Raw genomic sequence first — 22993 nt, forward strand, 5'->3', positions numbered from 1 at the left:
GGAGTGTGCAGGAAGCTGGTGGGTTCAGGTACAGTGGGATGGCAGTGCTTTTCCCAAAGGTTTGAGCAAGTCCCTCTAGTCTAGGTCCAGTCTAGGTGTGACAAAGGGCAGGACACAGCACTTGGCTGTGTCTCTGCAGGCTCTTCCCTGCCACAGAGGGTGATCCAGGCAGTCACCCAGCTAAAGCACTCCTCTTGCTCTGCACGACTAAGGCAGCACAGGAGCATTTAGAACGTGCCCTAGAGAAGGGTGGGATGGAAGTTGGGGATCGCTCTGTCCCGTGCACTATGTTAGGAGGCACAGTGCATCTATTGACCAAGATAGAGGCCTTGGCCACCCAAAACCAATCCAGCCGACTACTCTCTGGGGTCAGATCCCCTTTTCTACTTGAAGAATTTCACAATTCCTTCCACAAATTCAGCATTTCTCCCTCACCTTATCCTTCTGCCAGGATCCAGTGACTCGGCTCCGTAGGGAACTCAGGCGTCTCATCACCTTTGTGCCTTTCTCTGCTTTATCGCTCTTCCCACTGTCCTCATTTCTGAAATAAAACAAAAACATCTTAATGAAGGGGAAATCCACTGGCCAAGCCCAGCTCAGGGAGATCACTGATGAAGTTTATTAAAGCATTACTTTAGAACCCCAAGTCTGAGCTTTCCACCTCCTGGAGGATCTGGTTTGGCATCAGCAGTATCATTTATTAATGAGACACTTGCAAATAAGGAGCTGAACTTTCAAACTGTGTGTGCAAGTTCTGTCTGTGTCTGTGGTGTTATTCAGTGCCCCGATCCTGGCTGAACCTCTGCAATACCAGTGTCCTGCACTCAGGATTAGCAGGGCAGTAGAGCTTAGATGGAGGGGGGCTTGAAATCAGTCTGCTCTGGGAACATGAAGTGTGTGGGTTACCCTCTGTGTCACTTACTCGTTAGACAGGAACTCAAACCAAGTGATGTTCTGCTGGGAAGAGTCACTGCCTTCTTGCACACAAGCTCTCTGCTTCACCCTGGTCAGGGAAAAGGCATGAGAAACACAGCAAAGAACACAAGAGCAGAACTTCTGGGTCAGCAGAAAGTCTTGTCTTTGGAGATGGGGCAGGAACACCTTTAGAGTTACAGAAGAGGCACATGAAATGTCCCTTCTCCTCGCAATTCTACCAGAGTTTCACTGGAAGAAATCAGTGATTCTGGTACCCTGGGGATTTGCCCCTCAAGGAACCGAATGTCCTTTGCCAGATGGGTCCTGTGACATCCCCATCCACGTCCCTCTCCCACACACACTTACCCATGATAATGTTTCAGCTCCTGAAGAACCTTCTGGACATTTAAGCTACCAGGGATGGGGCAAAAGAAAAGAGAGGATTAGAAAATGTCCTTGCACAGACATTCTGCACCCCACAAAGCCTCAAGCTGGTTTAAGACCAACTACTCAGCTGTGCCCCAGCATGGAGTGGGATCTCCGTTGCTGTTGCATCCCCAGTAGCTCAGATACACCCAAGAATCTCCTTCCTCTCAAAGCAGCCAGGACTGACAATACCTACACGTGATCTGGGGACACGTGGTCCTTCTCCAGCACCTCCAGAGCAGGGGGTTCAACACCTGGAACACACAATGCTCTCAGCAGGAAACCTGGTTTACCTTTGGAGAACACCACATTGCAAGATATGCAACTGGACCCTGTTAATCTTGCTGGGCTCCCACTCTACCTTTAATGAGGAGGAAGAAATGCTAAGAGCAGTTAGGGAGGAAGAGGTTGCTCTGCATTTCTGTGGGCGAGGTGAAGGCTACATCATTTTCTATGTTACCCCTCCCCTCTCCAGTCTGCATTAAAGTAACTACTGAGGATCCTGCTTTGCAGCCCGGGGGTAGGAGCTGACCCAACCCCAGAGACCCTCCCCATGACAGCCAGCTTCCCCTCCACTTCCCAGGCTGTGCTATTAAGTCTCTACATTTAGCTCTGGGCCAGTCCTCCCATGTGGGCCTTGTGTGAGTAGGGAGTGACCAACACACTGCCACAGAGAGGTTGTGTGCCATTGTGTCACTGGGGACAGGCACAACTGAGCTTAGACTGCACTGTTAGCCAAGGCCAGACTCAAAGTAAGCTTGGCTTTGTATTTCTGCAGCTATTGAGACCATGTGGAAGGGTAAGCAGAGGATGTCCAGGCTTGCAGAGGCTACAGCTCCAGTTTTTTATCTTCTTAATCACACCTTGAACTCATTTAATGCCATGGATATAGTCTATACCAACCTTCCACAACTGGAAGAGAAGTGTTGAAACTGAGAGGTAGCTGAGGGGAGGCAACGGTCTCACAGGCTGCTGGGACAGATTTGGACCTCAGTCTCTTCCCATTGCTGACACACTTCTGGAGAAGTAAAAAGTCATGGACATCTTTGGTGCTTTGTGCACTGAGGGAGCCTCCATCACAGCTGATTCCTCACCCCTTGCCTCCTGTTTTGTCAGGGTTATGATGCAGGATACATAAGGCCCAACTGTTTGTCGGCCTCTGGTCTGGGCTCCAGGGAAGCTGGAGCAAGTGACATTTGGGGCTGAAACTTCTTAGGCACTTCTCACTTTTTAGAACATGTATCAATTGTCCTTTTAATATTCATTGAGTCCAAAGAAGGGGAGTGACACTCCTGCCTTCAACTCACTGACAGAGGATTATAGAGTAGATGGAGCCAGACTCTTCTTACAGGTGCACAGTGACAGGAAAATAGGCAACAGGCTCAGGCTGCATTAAGGGAAATTCCAGCTGGATATATGGGAAAAGAGGGCTGTGCTTCAGCCAGCTCCAAGGGCCTTTATCTGGCAAGACGGGGCAGTTTGCCCTGGAGCAGAGAAGGCTCATCCTTGCTGAGATTCCTGCAGACCTCCTGGCATACCTGGTTCAATGCTGGCACTGAAGGAACCCAGCCTGCGGCTGACCCTTCTGCCCCCTCAGTTCTCCCTCCTGCCCCCGTGCACAGCCTTTCTCACTCACCACCTCCTGCAGGCCGGGGCCCACCGTGAGCTTGGGGAGCAGCGGCTCTATCTCCACTTTGATCACTGTGCCAGCCCTGCTACTGCTCCAGGCTCCCAGTCCCCCTTTGGGCAGCTGAAGGGACACATGAGGCTGCGGGCAGGACTGGCTCCTCTTCTCCACATCCTCCTGCTCTGGGTCGCTGCCCATCTCTGTGACATCCAGGCTGAACCTGATCAGGGGAGAGGAACAAGCCAGTTTAGCAGACCTGTCCCAACGTGCCAGGCATGGCACAGCCCCTGCAATGTCCTTGGCTGGACGGTCCTAAAGAGCTCATGCATCTGGGACAAGGAGGGTCACAACAACAGACACATGGAAAAGGAAATGCCAGGAAGCGTCAGCCTGGACACCAAGTCCTGAGCCTGTTAAAAATGGCTCCTCTGGCTGCCATCAGCGAGTCCCTCAGCTCCTTGGTCACCTGGGATGTTTAGTGCTGGATGGCTCACACTCAGCAACCTCTGAGACTGTGCAGCCACCTGGGCTGCAGCCTGGCTTGCCTGCCCAAGAGCTGCTGCCCTGTCAGCTGCCACACCAGGAAAGTCCCTCTGGGCATTTAGAAGTGGGAGATGATGTTGTTTATTGCAACACCACTGTGGCATCATGTCCAAAATCCTGCTCCCACCAGGGCCCAGCTTCGTGGAAGGAAAAAGAAATTATTTTCTGGGAAATGAAGGGTGGACTAGCTCCCCCAGTGCCCACAGTGTCCTGCACACCAAGTGCCGTTGCAGTGCCAACAGCACAGGAGCAAAATGATGGATAGAGCTCAGTGGAAAATCTTAGTCTCTGCATGGGTTCTGTTTGCAGATCACTGTCACCTCATTCCTGCTGCCACAGACAGGCTTCAGGAAGTGTTTGCTTAGTGAAGAGTGGGGCATATTCCCCTTCCCTGGCCTCATGCTCACACATGCTTCATCACCCAGAGAGTGGACAGAATATGTCCCTGACACAGCTGCTCCAGGCTGCTGTTCCTCCTGTGCCTGTTCCAGCATAAACTGTGAATGATCCACAGCACATGGGGCAACAAGAGGTCTGAGAACTAAAGCCTGAGCTTGATAAAGAACTGCCAAGATTTCAGGCTAAGATAATTTTGAGGTACCATATAAGGAGGAGAGATAAAAATAGTCCTTGCTGGCTTGCACCTAAATCCCAGTCAGCTGGGAGATCAATACATTTGTCAGCAGGGAAAGCATTCATGTAGGAACCTGGAGGTCAAGGCATTCATGTGGCAGGAGCAGAGGATGGCAGGAATGCCAGGCCTGACTCTGCTCCCAGAGCTCAGCATCATGCTACAAAACACAACCTCCTCTGCAGTCACGTGGAGGGCAGAGGGCTGGAGCACACAGAATCACAGAATATGCTGAGCTGGAAGGGACCCACAAGGATCATCCAGGCCAACCCTCAGCCCTGCACAGGACACCCCAGGAGTTACATCCTGTGCCTGAGAGGATCATCCAAACACTCCTTCAGCTCTGTCAGCCTTGGTGCTGTGACCACTGCCCTGGGGAGCCTGTTCAGTGCCCCACCACCCTCTGGGGGAAGAATCTTTTTCTAATATCCAACTGAAACCTCCCCTGACACAACTTCAGGCCATTCCCTCACGGTGACTGCAGACACAGGCCTCACCAAGCCAACTCACAGACAAGAAGAAAAAGGATTTGACAGAGCTCTCTTAATCTCTCTGTGATGGGAAAAATTCCCTTTGAGCCAGAGGATGGAGGTCATCGGGGCAGCTGATGCTGTTTAAGGTTACCTCCAGACAGAAATGACTTCTCTCCAGATGAGAGATCCTCATCCCAGCCTCAAGATCAGGAAAAGAGGACCTTCCTACTACCAAAGAGACTTTAAATCCTCTTGCTGCTCTAGCATCTGTTCCTCCACATCCCACCCAACATGAGCAGTGGGCGTCCAGCTGCTCTGGCAGATGCTGACAAGTGAGGGAGACCACCCAGCAGCAGCCCCAGCCTCACACACCATCATTGCACTGTATATATCAAATATCTCTCACAGTCTCACTGTACCTGCGCTTGCAGTCCACCGGTGACAAAGGGCTCTCCCAGCTGTGCCTCCGAGAGGTGGACATAGATCTCACCAGTGTGGGGAAGGAATCCTGGGCCTCCCACAGGTCCAGCTCCTTGTCTGCCTCTGCAGGACACTCAGGAGTGCTGGTTCCATCTCCTGGCCCCGCTGCACAGGGGCACACGTGGCCTTTGTTGAGAAAGCGACATTCGGTCTCGCCGTAATGCATCAAGCAGGAAATGGGGTTGGAGAAAGCAACATCCACAGGCAGTTTGCTCAGAGTTCCTGGTCTCTCTTCCAATAAGCAAACAGCAGGAACGGCCTGGGATCCTTCTTCTGGCTGTGCTGCTGTCTCTGGAGCTGTTTTGGCAATGGGAAGGCTCAGTAGCCCCAGGTCTTTGTAATACTCAGTGCCCTGGAGAGCAGAGTCTGAGAGGAGATCCTCCGTGCTGCTGTGCAAGTCTGCTGCTGGCACATCCAGCTCTGTGGAAGATGAGTCCTCCTGCAAAGGCAGCACAAATCCCACCTGAGAGCCTTGCACTGATCCTGCGGAGGGGACACCTCCCATGCAGAACTCGGGTGCAGAGCAGGACCAGACTTGCAGATGTGTTTCTCAAACCAGACTTTCTAATAGCAGCCCTCTCTTACTGCCTCTCAAAGCCATACCTGCCCCAGCCCCACCATCTCGGGGTCCCTCTGTGCTTTATTTCCCCCAACATCAATACAAAGCACTCAGGAATGATTTTCCCAGTGACAGAAGTAATATAACCTTGTATTCCCTGACAATCTGGATTAGTATCCCTTTCCCCCATTCTTACTCCACCACAAACCCCTCTGGATGTGGAGCTGACCAGCCAGCTTGCTGACCCTGGCTCTTGCCTCATGGAATAGCAGAAGGAAAGAAGACACTTACCTTCTCTTCAGCCATGCTGGTGCAGAAGGACTCATCCTCAGCAATCAGGGATGGGAGGAAGCTTTTGAGGGTGGGATACTCCAAAGCAGGAGTGCGATGATCAGTGAATTCTGGTAAGCATGGCTTGCAGTCCGACCCTGCAAGACAGAGAAGGTCACAGTGGGTAACCAGACAACTGGGAGAGATGAAAAATCAGCTGCAATTGGGAGTTCTGCTCCCTTGCCCCTTAAAGACAGGCAGTGCCAGGCAATCTCTGGACCACAGCAGCCTTGATCCTGGTGCAGGGATTCTGTAACAGCAGAAATCTCATCCTTTGAGCTGCAGCATGTGCAAGGACAGAGACCAGGCTTTCACTGTACCAGCCAGACCCATGTCGGATGTCCTGTGCTGCAGAGGCCATTTCCACAGTAAAAGAAGACTCAAACACATTTTGATGGCTGTTATTGATATTATGGACCTTTGAAGCAGAAATCTAGGAATAAAAATACTGTCAGAGATTTTCTTTTCATCCTTAAGGAATAAAGGATGCCACTGGGAGGCAAATTGGAGGCACATTATTGACTCCAGACAACACTGAATGTGCAGAGCAATAGTGGGAGCACAGCTCACTCCTGTGGATTTTCCCCACGCAGGAATGTGAACCTGAGTGTGTGTACACCACCTGATAACTCATTGAGAAACAAAGCCATGGTCTGGATGTGTTTCTTGGTACAATAGATCTTCCAGCTGAGTGAAGTACATTTCTATGGAGCGAGACGCACTGTAAACCTGAGCCACAATCTCTAAACCATCGCATGACTCATGGAGGTCTTTTTATTCTTCTGGGATACACACAGCTGAGGTGAAGGGAAAACAGCCAGGCTGTTGGCTGAAGAACCATGGTGGATCTCTGAAGATGCAGAGAACAACAGCAAGAGACTGTAAGTGGCCATATCTATCTAGTGGGAAAAACCAGCAGGAAACTGCTAGAAATCGCTCACACTCCAGGAGAGCCAAGTATAAAAACATTAATGTGAGGAAGACATTGTTAAGAAACACAGTCTTGGAAATCTTGCATCCTACTGTGGGTTATAAAGCTCCACAATTCAGCCAGGAATTGCGTGGTGCCAACTAAAAAAAGGCAGCAAACGTGAGGAATAGTTGGGATGTTTGTTCCTTGGATCCCACTACACACTGCAGATGCCAGATTTTCTGTTTTAAGGGGCATTTGGTGTGTTTAAATGTCTGTAGTGGCTTCAAGTGAGGGACTATAAATAATATAGAAAGAAAACACTCTGTGAAGGCACTATTTTAATTAAGGGCTTTCTAGCTATAAGAGCAGGGAAAATCTGAAACAGGCTTTCTAGCAACGTTGTAAAATTTACTTCACATTTTTAATGAATAGACAAATTCTTGTCCGGGATGTCCCTGAGCCACACCTGCAAACAGCAGAGGTTTAGTAAGTTATTGAACATCACCTTTGCTTTCCTTGAATTCATCCGGATTCAGCTTGCAATGAAAAATCAGCATTTTGAAGTCAATGCACCTTTAAACCAGCACAGGTTTTGGCATGAGCTTGTAGGAAACAGCACTTAAAAGTGTCAGTGAGCAGTAAAAGCCATTGAAGTCCCCAAACAGGCTGGGATGAAGGCTAAGGAAGAATGGACCCAAGGGAAGCAACCAGGAGGTGGGGAAGGTCCCAGAGGGACCAGGACCCTCATACAAGGAAGGAAGAAAAAGGAGATTCCCTGTTCTTGCCATCCCTTCAGCAGTGAACTACCCACAGTCAAAGCAGCAAAGGCCCGGGAGGCAGCAGGAATGTGGCTGCTGGAGCTGACAAGGATGGTGGCCTGACAGAGGCCAGAGCCCTGGCCCACAGGTTTAGCTAAAACAAAGAGTTTTTTCCTCCCGTTCAAGGTCCGGCCGTCCCGCCAAGGCTACTCTGGGCCTGCACAAGGCTCTGTGCAGCTCTAAAGTGGATCCCTGGAACAGAGTCAGCTCCATGGAGGCCTGGAAAATATTCCTTGTGCTCTGCCTGTGCCATGCAGGGCTCAGGATTTGGCCAAAGGCATAGGCTGCAGTCAACAGAACCCCTCCAGACCCACCGAAGGACTTAAATCCTCCTCGGAGGCTTCAGACGCTCGGTTCAACACACGATAAATCAGCTCCGGGGAGCATGGTGGCCGTGAGGCGGAGACGTGCAGCTCACGGGCTGCAGCCATGGGGAGACCATTTTAGGCAATGTGTGAGCACCAGCCACGGCAATTCCGGGCTCCCACATCTCAGTCTCAGCCAGCTGATGCTGGGCTGGCGCCGGGAGCAGAGCTGAGCTGTGAGGGTGCTTGGGCAAGACGGTGATGGAAGGCTGTGGGACGGTGAGCAAGGAAGGAGCAGTGCGGAGCACACACAGGAGGGATACAGGTTTGGGGGGCTGTGAACATCCCTATATCCACCACCAAGGTGGTCACGCTGTATCAGCAAGTGTGGCAAACTCTGGAGCTCCTTGAGTCTCTTGGACCGTGCACTCAAGCCTGTTTGGAAGGATCCATGTCCAGCGTGGTGATAAGAGGATGGGGAATCTTGGCCCCCCAGGCACTGGCAGACAGCAGCAGCCACCTTCCCTCAGTTTAAGCTTTAGATGGGATGACAAAATGACACTTTCAAGAACAAATACTGTTTACTTTAGGAGAACATTAAGCAGATTAGGTATTGCAGTTGCTTAATTCGCCTCTGGCCAGGAACCATAAAAGGTTATTGCTGCAGGCAGCAGCCTCCTCAGAGGAATTCCCAGGGCAGAGCTGGGGAGGAAGCTGGGCTGGGATGGTCCCTGCACTATGCCAGAGCTTCCCACGGGTGAAACATGAGGACTCTGGGCTGCTGCGTGCGGAGGAAGGAAGCAGTGACAGGTGTCCAGTGCATGTGACAATCTGGGACAATCTCGAGGGTTTTGATGCTATGGGGACAATGGGATCAGCTGGATGAGCTGCCCTGGCTGTAACTCTGTGCAAGGCCGCTGGGAGCCCAGCAGAGATTTGAATAATTCTAACTCAGACCTACAGTCAAACCCTCCCTCCTACGACCACCTCGCTGCTTTCCCTCAGACAGGCTTGTCACTGGAGATGCACCCATGAATGTCACAGCAGGTGACAGCACCAGAGCAGCCAGCACTGGAATGAGCTCTGCCAGCAGTGTCCTGTCCTCACCTGCCCCCAGCTCGGTGCCGGATGCTACAGGTCCCCAGTTGACGCTGGAACCAGGCTGACACTGACAGGGAACACGTCAGAGGAAAAACGGATGGCAGCTCTCACCACGCCAGTCACATCCTCCAACATCAAACATTGTCTGCGTTCCTACCACGGAAAGGCCACACCAAATGCATTGGGATAAAGGCACTGGGCAGTTCTGCTACGTGAAACAATCCCAAGAGGAAGGAAAGACCAGAATGTCTGGGCATTTCCCAGCAGCCAGGGTAGAGACTGTTGGAAAACCACAGGGAGCATCACAGACAAGAAAAAAAAAGTGATTCCATCTCCCCCTGGCCCCTGCCCTGCTGGCCCTGCATCAGCTGCCTTTCACGTACTGTGTTGCAGGATGTCCAGAGCCATAGGGAAAAACCTTGGGAAAGCAAGTGCTGAACTCCCTGTGCCAAAATGAGCTGAAGGACAGACCCTGGCCTGATCTGGGCCCCTCATTGTCCTCGTTGGCAGCGGTGGGGATTGGCTCCTGCAGCCCAGGCAGGGGGAGGGGGACGATAAGCTGTCCCACACTGTAACACTGTACCCACACTGTAACACACTGTACAGGGAACTGCTGCCTTATCACCCTGCCTGGGGCCTGGCTGTTGGGCGCAGAGGAGCAGGGAGCCAGGACTGTTTTCTGCTCACTCTCAGCTGAAAGTTCTTGGCGGGGCTGAGGGGGATTTGCAGCCCCTCTGATTCACTCCTGAGTGAGACCCCAAAGTTTTGTGCCCACAGCACAAGCCCCATTGGGACAAACTGCTCTGAAAGCACATGCTGAGAGGAGCTGATTCTACCCAGGTCCTCTCAAAAGCAGTCAGTGCTTGAGAGCACCGTGAGGCTGATTCATTTTTTAGAGAAATCAGCTCACCTGAGCCTTCCCAGTGAGCACAACCACCCCAGCAGGCATGGCACTGGGGAGGCTGGAATGGGATGTCCAGCTGGACCCTGCCTCCTGCTCTGAACTGACGTTCCTTCAAGTGTTCAGTTCGGATCTTGGTCTCCTGCACATCCACATCAGAAGAGAACTGGGAGGGGTCAAGGAATAATGGAGAAGAAAGAGTGCCAGAAGCTCTAATGCCACAGGTAAAGGTACCCAACATCGTCAGCCTGAAGTAGTGTTTGGAGGCAAGAACAGCAGTGTCCAGCTTCTCTGGGACTGCAAATGTCAGGGCTCTCACTTCCCTATTTCCAAGTCATGGCACCACATGCAGGAATGAGGTCAGTTCACTCAATTGCTGTCACTTCCCATCCCTGCTGTCAGACACTGGGAAGCCCAGCCAGGGCCACCCAAACTGCACAGCTCTGGCAGTGCTCACCAGCCCTCACTGGAAGACCAGAAGAATCTTTCCACAGCATCTGCTCAAACCCCAAGCTCTCTCCAGGCAGCGTGCAGAGACAGCTGTCTGCAAGAACCAGGACCTCCAGCTCACTGCCAACCATGAAACAAACTTAATACAAAACCAGAAGGCTGATATTTAACCCATTCCCCAGCTCCTGAAGGCATTTATGTGCCTTGAAAAGAAGATGAAGTGGAACAAAAAGCATTAATCAGCACTTAGGCAGTGTCCCCTGCAGGGAGGAGGGGGAGCACCCCAAAACAAGCTCTGCCTGGGGACCCCAGTGTTCTTTGGTGCCTACTCAGCCCAGGACAGGCTGTACCCCCATCCTGCAACAGCCCGTCTCCCAACACACTCTCAGCCCACTCTCCCCACACACAGGCCATTACCTCGCTTAAAGGACCATCTCTTCTTCCAGTGCTTGGAAAATGATGGCCAGGAGTGGTTGAGCAGCGAGTCTGACATTTGGGAGCCCCGTGCAAGGTACAGCCCAGAGCAGGAGACGCCAGCACAGAGCACAGCAGAGCTCAGCGCACTCTAAGGCAGCGCTGCAGGGCTGCAGCCCAGGGGCTGCCAAGGGGGGAGTGGAGGAGCCAAGTGTTTTGTCAGAAGTATCAGCTGATGGAAGCTGTAGCCAGGGAGAAATTCCTGGTCCCTGGCGTTCCTACCTGTGTGACGGGTCAGTGACTTCCTACAGCTGGACCTGGGGATCAGCAGCCCCAGAACACACACAGCCCCCAAGCACTGCTTGAGGCTTGCAGACTGAAACAGAAAACATGCTGTTAGCACACCACAACCCCCTTCCCCTCTGCCAGAGCCTCCCAGCTTCATTCATGGGTGTCAGCTGTCAGCATGGCAAATCACCACCTTCCAGACCGTTTGGCAGGAGCAGAACCTGAAGTGACACTGGGTAAGAGTCACCTGCAGTGCAGAGTAAGAGTTAAGACCACAGGCTTGACATTTGTACCTTTGTTCTTGGTTTCAAGTGCTGTGGTAGAACCTCTGCAAGGGACCACACAAAACCCTGTCCATCTGCAACATCAGCATCCTCCTGCAGTTCGCAGCAAGTCCCCATCCCCTGGCAAGGACCTTTCTCCAAGCCCTTCTCAGCTCTCCCATGCAGGGAGGCAGGTGGGAGCAATCTCAGCCAACTCCAAACTGCCTCAAGAGAACAAACTCCAAGGCCTGGCGCCATCCCCACAGCCAAGACTGGCTCCAAAGTTTGCTCCAAATCCCTCAATTAGGCTGAAGAAGTCAAGTTTTATCCCAGTGCAGCTGCTGGGCTCTTGGGCCAGACCAAACCTCCTCCTCCTGTTTACCTGACACTTGTGGCCTCACTGAGCAGAGCACAGCCAGTTTGGGAACAACCACAGGTAGCTCCTGGCTTGGAGCCCAGGCTGGGCTGGTGTTGTGCAAAGGCAGGTGGCAAAAACCATTTCCCTCACCTGGCCACAAAACCCAAAGTGTCATCAGTACACCCCTCCCCACATCCCCTCTGCTTCCATCTCCCCAGTAACATGGGTGCCCTGGACTGGGCAGTTTGGAGTGGAATTTGGGGGTCCCAGGCACAGACCCCTCTTGTGCCCGGCCCAAAACCCAGCTGTGGGCAGTGCCAGGATGTCTTTGCAAACCTTCAGCTGTGGCACAGCAGCAGCCGGAGCCAAGAGCAGCACTCGAAGGGTGCCCAGCCAGCCCAGAACTGCCCCAGAACCAGCCATGGGGACACACTGGGACACACATGGGGACACACCCCGACCTCATCTCCTCCTCTTCACTCCTAGACCTTGCCTCCTCCTCTTCACTCCTAGCAGAGCGAAGCTCCTCTTGAGCTCAGACTCCCCAGCCCACGTTGTGCCCTTAAGCCTGTGCAGGGGGGAGGCTGCACAAAACCCAGCACTGGGACTTTTGGCTTCAGGACAAGCTGCTTCCTCACAAGGCCTTGAGGAAGACGAGTGACAACCCCGTTGTTGTGGCATGGAGCTTGTGCAGGGAGCGACTTACCCTGAGGGCTGGAGGAATCCCTGTGGTGGGTTCCCTGTGCAGGTCTGGATCCCACAACCCCGACTTCTCCAGCTGCTGGAGCAAAGCGAGAAGTGGAGCCTCACCAGGGGAGCAGCAGCCATGAAGGTGGTTTGCTCACGAGGGCTGTTGGCTCAACCCCTCTCACCACTTCCCCTTTCTGACGGCACAAACAAACCCACCTCTCCCACGCTGCATTTTCCACAACAGTGGCCCCAGCTCTGCCCCAACAATCCCTCTCACCCTATGGAAGATCTGGGCTCCGGGAGGGTCCAGCAGAGTCTCCAGGGGGGTTGCAAACCCCCAGAAACCCAGCAGGGGCCCTGGGAGCTGCTGAATTTGCAATGGCTGCGAGGAACAGCTATTGCCACAACTGCTTCCTGTTCCCTTCAGAGAAAAACCACTCTGTGTGTGTGCATGTGCCACGAAAGCCCGGCACACCCAGCCCAGCCCGGGGGCTCCTTGCACCATTTGAGCCTCACAGGGCTCCTGTGAATGAGTCCCTTGTCTTTGCTGTCATGGTTTGACCTTGGGCTGCAGCAGAGACCCAAAGCCCAGCAGGTCTCAGTCTTACACAGAATGAAGCGATAGCAAAGCATGGAAATGCCTGTGATGGCCAAATTCATCCACGCAGGTGAGAGACAGGGACTTCAGCTCCAGGGCCAGAGGGGTGATAACCCTGGTCCAGGCTCAGGTTTGTCCACACAGCCATTCCCTCCTTCCCAATGAGCCCCGTGGCTGATGCACACACAGTACTCATCCCCGAGTCCCAAGCACTCGCCAGCCCCAGCCAAGCCCTAATCAGAACAAGATCCACTCACACTCCAATTACTCAGAGACCGCAGCTTTGGCAGCACTTAGAATAGCAATTACCCCGTGCTCCAGGAAACCACAAGAGCAAAGAGAAATTAAGGTTTAATTTCTCTGAAGTCCACAAGAGCTCGATTAGCATCAGAGATCAGGGCTGCTCCTAAACACCAGGCAGCTGCTCCAGCTGATGGGATGGTGAGTTGTCCTTGGCTCAAATGAGGACAAGCTCTTTTCCTTCAGCCACGTCTGGCACAGTTTGGGGGTTGCCGAAGCTGAGCTGTCCAGGCAGCCTGGAAGGGATAAGGGCAGGAGGGCTGGCTGAGCCTCAGCAGCTTCCCTTTCCCCACAGCATCTTAGAGAGCCCAGCAGGCAACAAAGCTCCCAAGACAGCAAGTTCAAGCTTTGTGGCTTTGCTTAATTTTGCATTTTAGGATCCCCAGAGAACAAGCTTGTGCCAGAAGAAGCAACTCCAAAACATCTTAAAATACCATTTTGTATGTCATCATTCCCCCAGTAAGAGAACTCCAGATGGGCTTAGTAAAGAAATGGCACTGGTGAGGCCTTGAGTTCTGTGTCCAGTTCCAGGCCTGGAAGAAGGACACTGAGGGGCTGGAGCGTGTCCAGGGAAGGGAACGGAGTTGGGGAAGGGGCTGGAGCACCAGAAGCAGCTGAGGGAGCTGGGAGGGGCTCAGCCTGGAGAAAAGGAGGCTCCTCTCTGCAACTCCCTGACAGGAGGGGGGAAGCCAGGTGGGGGTCGGGCTCTGCTCCCAGTGAACAAGGGACAAGACAAGAGGAAATGGCCTCAAACTGTGCCAGGAGAGGTTCAGGCTGGACATCAGAAGAAATTTCTTCACTGAAAGGGTTGCCAGGCATTGGAAGTGTCTGCCCAGGGAGGTGGTGGAGTCACCAACCATGGAAGTGTTTTTGCAAAATCGCGCTACTTGCTTTTATAGCAACTCATTGCATGGGTGTACAACTCCCTGTGTCCTCTTGAGGAGCAAGTCAGGGACCAGAGCTCCACATGTGTCCTAAGCAGACTCCAAGGTTGGGCAAGGAAAGAGCATGAGCAGGGCTGAGGCAGGAAGAGCCAGGGCCAGAGCAGCTATCAGGGAGGAGCTCAGCAAACCACACTGTGGCTGGATGGAGTCACGGGGAAGGAAATACTAAGCCATCATATTGACTCCACCAGATGCTTGGTTGCACCACACCACCTGGCTGGCAGCCCCACGAGGAGCTGGCACCAGCAGCAGCTCCTGCTCCTGCTGAAATGGCCATGGCAATCCCACCTGAGTGATGTCACTGAAGGGAAGGCAAGCAGGACATCTTCAGTAAGCAGACAAGGAGAGGAAGAGCAAGTCCCTCACCTCGTTGGTGCAGCTGAACAGGAGGGAAATCTTGGCTTAGGTGAAACAAAACCAGGTCTAAATTAGAAAGATTTGACACACCAGAAGGGGCCTGGCCAGGAGGTTCCTGGTGCACATCCCATTGCAGCAGCTCCACCACAGGACAGGGGGTGAAGCTGATCCTCTGACTTCCATGCTTTAAAGCTGCCTGTGAGGAGTTTGTCCCCCTCTGAGGAAGGAAGACTTGGTCCATGCACAGAAAATAACAGAATTACATCACAGAGCCACAGCTCTTGATGTATCAGGCAGAAGGACCCCAGTACCAATGTCCACCTGATGGCATCAGGCTGCTGAGAACCCTGGGATGAGGGCATGGCCTATCAAGGAGAACTGCACTGCCTTCACACCACATGCCTAGAACTGGCAGATCTGTGTTATTTGGGTTTATTGGGGCTTATTCCAAGGTATTAATTTAGTGCTTTCCCTATGGCAAAGGAGCCTTCAGGTGCTGCACAGACAGCAGACAAAAAATGAACAGTTATTCTTGGATAATTTATTCATAATTTTAATATAAACAGTTAATTGTTCAATACTCTGACAGAGCAAGAATTTTTTTCCTCAATATTCAAAGATATTTTCTGTACATGTCACTGCTTGGCTCTTAGACATGAAAAGATTGAAAAAATAAATCAAGGGGGAAGGTTTTTCTTTCTCTTCCTTTTTAAAAAAGAATAAATTGTGGCACATTTGATCCTTTATTTCAAATGAGAGGTATCTGCAGTAGTATTTGTATTCTGGAATCTTAAATATCCAGAGGGAAAGGTGGGAGCAGCAAGAATAAACTGGGAAAGAAAATAAAAAAACCCCAAGGCCTCACAGAATATAATTTACCATGAAACTGTGGCTTGTTTAAGTGCAAGCAAAGAGCATTTGCTCTGGGCTGTGTTTGATGAAGCCGATGCCCAGTTCCCGCATCCATGCGGGTCCTAAAACACAAACCAGTTCTGATACTCCAAGAATAAAATCATTCCCCAAACTTAAGCCAAAGGTAACGCTTTCCCTGTTTAAAGAACACTCTACTTTTCCAGATTTAGAGGTGGCATTTCTAAAATTCTCCATCACTTTTTGTCACAGAGGAAGCCCTTGGAAGCAGAGATGATGGAAGCTTTGGACTCCTTCTGGGAGAGTCTGAATTAACAGAGCTTTGGTGTCGAGTCCAGCTCGGAGCTCTCAGGTAATTAGTCCTAAGCTCAAGATTTACTGGTGCTGCTGGGACTTACCAGGGGCCGGGGCTCAGCTAAGCAAGAGCATCTGTGCCCACATTTAACCTCCACTGGCGGTTCCTCTTTAGCTGCCAGGACTACCCCAAGTCTTCCCAGCCACCTGCTCCCAAGGGACCTTCAGGGCTGAGAAAAGAAACTATTTTAATCCCACCAGTTGGAACCTGGACTGGGAAAAAACCCACCACCAGGAACAGAATTTTTTGCCAGTTGCAAACCTGTTGGCAAAAAAATAATAACGCCATAGGAGTTAATACTAACTTTATTATACAATATTTAAAAAGTCATTTCTCTACCTGTCCCCTTACAGCTTACATTGTGCTGCAGTGAATTTGCCCAAACTGCAAGAATAAGTGCTTCCTTCCAAGAAGGACAAGCAAATTCATTTTAAAAAGAAATACACATTTAATGACAGCAGATTTGCTAAAAACGGTAACTTTAGAGTTGTTTTTCAACAGTCAGGTTCCTCCAGAAGTCAACTGGATGATTGGCTTCACTCTTGTGATGCTTGTAACGAGGTTGAACACGTCAAGGCCTTACACTGACACTCACAGACAGAATCCAAGCAGAGGGAACACAGAGCCAAGCAGAAGGTAATAAAAAGGCCAAATTCCATTAAGTTCATACAAATAACCAAACTAATCTTATTTCAAATTTCATGAAGTAACTTATTTCTTGATTCCAATCCATTCGACAGTTCCTTTCCCTGGACCACACACACAGGACACTATGAGGGGCTCTTTCGGAGGGACCGGGGTTCCTGCGCGTCCTCCGAGGGCACAGCAAGAAGATCACAGGGTTTATCTGCAGTTCCTGGCTCACTCCAGGCTCGGAACCAATCCCGCACGGATCACGGGAGCACCTAGCACAGCCTTGAGAGTAAGGTTTTATGGCACAAAGATATTTGACTTTCTGACTTGTAAAAACAAGGTTCCAGTCTTGGTAGCAGGAATCGCCACTTGCAGCGAAGGGCCTGGGGGACCTCAGGGTCCGTCTCTGTGTCACAGTGGCGTTGAGAGGGAACTCGACTGCCTCCCTCCCTCCCTCCCTCCCCTAAAACAGAGGCTCAGCACCCTTCTGGCTCCTGTCGTTTCCTACTTGCCTTCATCACAGTCAGCTCAGTAACACAAGAAGCAACTTTGAGATTTTTTGTTTCCCAACACTATACGCAACATATTAAAATTAAGCAGTGTCCCATCACTATAATACAAATTTAGGAGGAAAGAGATAAACTACCCATAAATTAAGAGTACCCTTTAGCAACCTAAAAGCGGCCTCTTCCACATCCACACAGCTGCTTTACGATCATTGTTGCAGCGTGGTCTAGTTCCCATCACTTTTCCCAACCCAGTGCTGGCACAGAGTTTTAGCTCTGCTATTTTACAACACAATAGAGTATTTACAAGCAGCCAAGACAGACACGTTCCTAACCTGGCAGCCAAGCTTTGCAGCACTGCACTGGCCTGCAAGAGAAGTTCCAGATTGGCAAGAGTCATTCAGGAAGTGGCAATTGAATTTATGTGGAAACCTTTCTGAGAAACCTCTCACACTTCAGACATTTTCTCAGTGAAAGCTCAGCAGAGCACAGAGAGCTGTGTCTTGCTCCTCATGATTCACCACAAGAGTGAATTTCTGTCTATGCGGGGATGCCAGATTGTGTCCAGGAGGCTCCAGCTGCTCCTGGAGAGGCTGAAGAGTCTCTTGTGCTGCGAGTGGGATGTTCTCTGCACACAAAGGGCAGGAGCCAACCCTCCAGTAAATACTAATGCAAGGAAAGAAAGAGCTTCCCACTTGCTGGTGCTGGCTGCCCTCCTCCAGCCATCCCACCTGCTCTCCTGCTCCTCCTGAGCAGCAGCAGTGAAGTTGTGCTTCCACTGCTGCTGGGAATTCTCGCCCCATAAGGATCTGGCTGGAGCAAAAGCAGCAGCTGCCCCCGAGAAAGGCTCAGCCCAACACCCCTGCCCAGGCTGGGGGGGCTCACAGCACCCCAGAGCTTTCATCTGGCACATGCACTCTCCACTTGTATAAAATCCTCGTGTCTCTGAGCAGGAATCTGTGAGATCCAAGGAAGGATTGAGGCATCCCTGGGGTGAGGATCTTCCAGCTACAGAGACCAAAGTGTTGGCTGTGGGCTGAGTAAGGATTTTCCAGTAGTGAGAGCTGGGCTTTATGGGTGATGTTCTTTGATTCTTCCTAATTCTACAGCTGAGTGTGATCAGGAACAGCCACGAGCAGCAACTACTAGTGTTATTTGTTTTTAAAAAGGAGAAACACGACACCCTCCCCCACTGGTACCACACACCTCTCCACACGCCGGGCACAAGGTAGGAAGGATGATCAGAGGAATCTTTACACACAGTGCTGGGTACAAACAACTGCTCCGTTTGGTGCAGAGGGAAGATGAGCCATGGTAATGGACTCTTGTCCATGGAGCAACACACGCTCCCTGGTTCAGTGATCCGAGTGTTGCAAACCATGTGTACTCACAGGGCCAACCAGTATCAACCACGTGGAAAAGCCAGACCCAATACGAGGTTCCAATATTCTTTTAGATAAAAGAGCTTCTCTTTCCACAGTTATGATCACTGCCACTGGAAATGTTATCAAAGCAAGGGTGTGCTGGGAAAGATTTATTTCAGGAGGTCACTGGCAGGACCAAGACACCCCAATCCAACCCCAAGAGCAAGGGCTGGTCCCAGTCCCCGCTCCATGCTGGCACATGCTGCTCCAGGAGGAAGCAGCCTGCTTCTTTCAGGTCATGAGTTCACTACAGTCCAAACATTTAAATGGCTCTTTTGTTGTTTCGTTTTTTAAAAATCACAACAGAACTAATAGGACAAGATCAGATCCAAATTTGAAAATGGGTTCATTGTCACTACTGCTCAGATTAGGGATCAACAGTGACGAGCCGTTCTCTTTCCCATTCCCTTCATGAATGGTCCCTGGTATTGGAATCAGCTGATACTGATTTTCCCTGATCCACAATAGGTCCAGACCAAAATATTTAAACAGGTTTAGAGGTGCGTAGTATTAAAAATATCCTTAAGAAACACTGAGGTAGACTGCACCAGAACAGGACAAAAATAATCCCACCACATCCACCTGCCAAGATTTTACGGATACAAATTTACATGTTCTGTGTGTTTAAGAAAACAAATTGTTTGTTGCTTTTTTTTTTACAGTGTTTTATATATTAAAATAAATAAAAAAATTCTAATAAGAAAAGCTTCTCTTCCTTAGAAAAGTGTGAGAATATGTCTTCTTTCCTGCAGTGTAGTATGGAGCTGCTAAACAGTTACGACTTTGTAAAGCAGAAGAAATGTAAACAAGGCCTTTTGAAATCCAGAGGTTCTCACCCATATCTGGACTGTGTTTTCCACCCAAAATTTTTGAGCAAGCTGTGCCCTCCACCTGGGTCTGCACCGAGCAGTCTCCAGCAGCAAAGGGCCTGACAAAGGGCTCGTGGAGGTGCCCAGAGTCCGTCATTGCCCCTCGAGGCTGCGCCCACCGGTGTGGGCTGGGAGAGGTGCTTCCCTACACATTCCAGCCCCTCTCCTTGGGTTACAGCAGCAGCTCTGCCCGGGCTGGAACCAAAACTCACACACCAGCTAAGCTTCCCTGCTCTCCCCAGGCCAGGAAGCCTCATTTTCTCCTGGCAGAGAGCACAAAATGGGTCTTGGACTTCTCCAGAAGTGGAGGACTGAGCATCTCTCCCCGCTTTTAAATCATCTCCTGTCTGACATGGGCCTGCAACATCCAACATCGTCATCATCTTCATCTCCTGCTTCCGCCCTTCTCCGGCCGGACTCGCTCCCTCCACACCACGAGACACACGTAGTTCCACAATTATCCTCTAACATAGTTTGCTAATCCATCACCTTTGCCTTTATGCAAACAGCAGCACAACAAAGCACAGTCCAGAAGGCCAAAGCTGACATCCCAATGAGCCGAAACGCCACGTCCCAGGAATTCTGCAGCGGGGATCTCAGGGAACACGAGGCTGGACACCTGTAAGCACGGACAGGCAGCAAACCACAGTCACCTCCAGCTTCTGCTGCATGTGCAGAGCCCAGAGCCTTGTGCTCCCCCCTCACATCGTGTCCCTTTCTCGGCTGCAGTTTGTGCTTGTCCTCTCCTGCCGGCTCCATCCGTGGCACAGAAGGCAAAGCGAGGGACACGGGGGCACAGGAGAAGCAGAATCAGGGCTGGGATGTTCTGGTGTCCTTCAGCTCCCAATGCCCAAATTCGGGCTTCGACTGGAGCCAGCTGACTGCGTTGTATAAATCACGGAACTATTACAAAGCCTTGTCAAGTATGAACTTAACATGTGCTTCATCACTCCTCCGAGGCTAAAATTAGTTCGTTCTGAAATCTTTGGACCGCTTTAAGACCAAACAATCCCCCAAACTCTCCCTTCCCCGAAAGGATCATAAACAGTCAATAATTTATATGAAGTTAAAATTTAAACTAAAGACATCTTTAAATATGTTACAACAAACAATATATATACTCAATGCTGTAAGGACAGAAAACTCCGTGTCCCAGGTCAGGGGACTCCTACTCTGTTTGGTCTTAAAAGTACCCACAAATCTCAGATTTCTGCTCCTTTGGCTCCCAGCACGTTTTCTTCATTTGTGAATGAGAGAAAACCTACTCCCAAGAGTCCTCAGTATAAAAATAATCTGTTTAGGATTCAGTCCCTCCAGGGAAACGGGAAAAAAGATAAGTACACACTTCCGAGAAGAGGAAAGCTCCTGTGAGAACACAGAACAACTGAGTTGGAAGGGACCCTTCAGGATCATTGAGTCCAACTCCTGGCCCTGTGCAGGACACCCCAAGAGTCCCACCATGTGCCTGAAAGCATTGTCACTTGTGTACAAAACCAGAAGTGTCTATTTTGCTATAGGTTCCACCCCACATGGATATACTGCACACACACGCCCACGCACGCACCCCTGGGACTTAACCCCTTGAAAAAGGATGAAAGCAGCAGCTATTGGTCAATCTGAGGATCTGGCGCGTCCGACTGAGGTGTTGAATCCTTCAGCTGTAGTGGAGAGTCTGCCTGAAAGCCTGGAATTCTACTGGAAATGCTTTTGTCCTGCAGAAGGTTTGTTCCACACTGTGAGGCTGTAGCTCAGACACCAGCAAACTTCATGTCTTCTATTGGCAAACGCAGATGCTTCTCCTTCAGTTTAGCTCACACAGTTGCTTCCTGTTGTGAAACCATGGTTACAGAAGGGACAGCAGCCATGGAAACCTCTTCCATTTATGTTCACAGATAAGTCCACTGACAACCAGTCAACTTGGCAAAAAAAAAAAAAAAGATTAAAAATCTGAAGAGTTTGTAGATGTGTGTCATACACTGTGGCAGCAATAACAAGAGTCCTGAGATTTGTGGAGGGGGGGGGGAAAGCAGACACAACCCTGGGTCCCAACAGGAAGTGTTAGGAAGGACTTGACCTGGGCATAGAGAGAATCCGCCCGTTTTTCTTGCCACCGTTCATGTGAGTGTAAGGTATGTGCTCCTCATAGTTCCCCTTGAGGGCCATGGAGGGTCCATTGTCCCTCCCCAGCGCTTTGTCCCTCTGGGAGTACGAGGAGGGGTCGAGGGGAATGCTCTCCATGTTCTCAAAGTCCATCTCGTACTCCTCCGTCTCCAGAGGTTTGTTTTCCTCGCTGTAGAAGAAGGAGACCTCGTGGAAGCTGGGGTGCAAGTCCTCCTTCAGCATCTCGATGATCTCGATGAAGGTGGGCCGCATTTTCGGGTTGTACTGCCAGCACATCTGCATCAGGCTGTGCCTGGAGCAGGAGAACCAGAGTCAGGGGCAGGAAGCAACAATTCCATGTACCAACCAAGGCTGGTATCCATGGCAGACCACCCACCCTGTGACACCCCGAGCTGTTTGTTCTCTTTCCAGCCTCCACACTGCCTGTAGATCCTGACAGTCCTTTTTCTCTATTTCTGTCTAGATCAAAAATTCCTTCCAATTCCTTCAATTGTTCTTAACTTGGCTTCCGAAGGAAACAGGGCTGTGGTTCACAGACTCTGTGTGTGTGTGCATGCATGCCCTTACGGCCAGGTCATAGCTTTTTAATTAATTCCATTTTAATTTTAACTCAGCCTGAAAGACAACAAAGCTCCTAAAACTTCAAGGAAAATAAGAGGCTGGGCAGAGGACAGAGGTCCTGTAAACACCCCACCCAAAAGAAAGGCTGCAGCAAGAGGTCACATGTTATCAGACACCATGGAGAAAGAACTTACAAATACAAATAGAATTTCAAACTGGAGTTTGTAACTGGCCATGAGACAGATGTCCAGCACAGCAGGCTTTTTTTCATAGGGATACTCACAAAACATGTTTATTTTATGACTCTGGAAGTGCTGTTTTGGCCAGAAGCAGATGTGGGAAGAGGTTACCAGAACCAGCGAGTTACCATCTGCACTTTCTTTTCCAGCCAAGGCTCTTTCCCCTCACCACTGCTCCAGTGTGACTCCTCACGCAGAATCCCATGATCATTTAGGTTGGAAAAGACCTCCGAGATCATCAAGTCCAACCTGTGCCCAATGCCCACCTTGTCACCCAGCCGAGAGCACTTAGTGCCACGTCCAGTCCTTCTTTGGACACCTCCAGGAATGGGGACTCCACCACCTCCCTGGGAAGTCCCTTCCCATGCCTGACCACCCTTGCCATGAGGAAATCATTCCTGATTTCCAACCTGCCCCTCCCCTGGCACAGCTTGAGGCCATTTCCTCTTGCCCAACTACCACCCCCCCCCCCCCCGGCTCCCCCCTCCTGTCAGGGAGTTGCAGAGCTGGAAGGTCCTCCCCGAGCCTCCTTTTCTCCAGGCTGAGCCCCCCCAGCTCCCTCAGCTGCTCCTGCTGCTCCAGCCCCTTCCCCAGCTCCGTTCCCTTCCCTGGACTCACTCCAGCCCCTCTATGTCTTTCTTAGTGTGAGGGGCCCAGAACTGGACACAGCACTCAGGGTGTGGCCTCCCCAGTGCTCAGCACAGAGGGACAACCACTGCCCTGGTCCTGCT

At 51.0% G+C, this 22993-nt stretch overlaps 2 protein-coding genes across 3 annotated transcripts in view; both read right to left on the minus strand.

Moving 5' to 3' along the window:
- Positions 1 to 11243, minus strand: part of ARHGEF18 (Rho/Rac guanine nucleotide exchange factor 18) — a 49347-nt gene extending 38104 nt beyond the window's left edge. The window contains exons 1-9 of the mRNA XM_027701654.1: positions 10890 to 11243; positions 5946 to 6082; positions 5035 to 5534; positions 2978 to 3188; positions 2245 to 2359; positions 1538 to 1595; positions 1282 to 1326; positions 923 to 1003; positions 436 to 541 (exon numbers count right to left, since the gene is read on the minus strand). Coding sequence (XP_027557455.1) covers positions 436 to 541; positions 923 to 1003; positions 1282 to 1326; positions 1538 to 1595; positions 2245 to 2359; positions 2978 to 3188; positions 5035 to 5534; positions 5946 to 6082; positions 10890 to 10965 — 1329 coding nt within the window. The 5' untranslated portion in view covers positions 10966 to 11243. The remainder of the gene's footprint in view (positions 1 to 435; positions 542 to 922; positions 1004 to 1281; positions 1327 to 1537; positions 1596 to 2244; positions 2360 to 2977; positions 3189 to 5034; positions 5535 to 5945; positions 6083 to 10889) is intronic.
- Positions 11244 to 16196: 4953 nt separating this feature from the next.
- INSR (insulin receptor) overlaps positions 16197 to 22993 on the minus strand; it is a 59326-nt gene continuing 52529 nt past the window's right edge. For both annotated transcript variants that reach the window (XM_027701649.1, XM_027701650.1), the window contains exon 21: positions 16197 to 21754. In XM_027701649.1, coding sequence (XP_027557450.1) covers positions 21400 to 21754 — 355 coding nt within the window. In that variant the 3' untranslated portion in view covers positions 16197 to 21399. The remainder of the gene's footprint in view (positions 21755 to 22993) is intronic.

The sequence above is a fragment of the Neopelma chrysocephalum genome, unplaced genomic scaffold (genome assembly GCF_003984885.1).
Source record: "Neopelma chrysocephalum unplaced genomic scaffold, ASM398488v2 Primary Assembly neopelma1_164, whole genome shotgun sequence".
Taxonomy (NCBI): domain Eukaryota; kingdom Metazoa; phylum Chordata; class Aves; order Passeriformes; family Pipridae; genus Neopelma; species Neopelma chrysocephalum.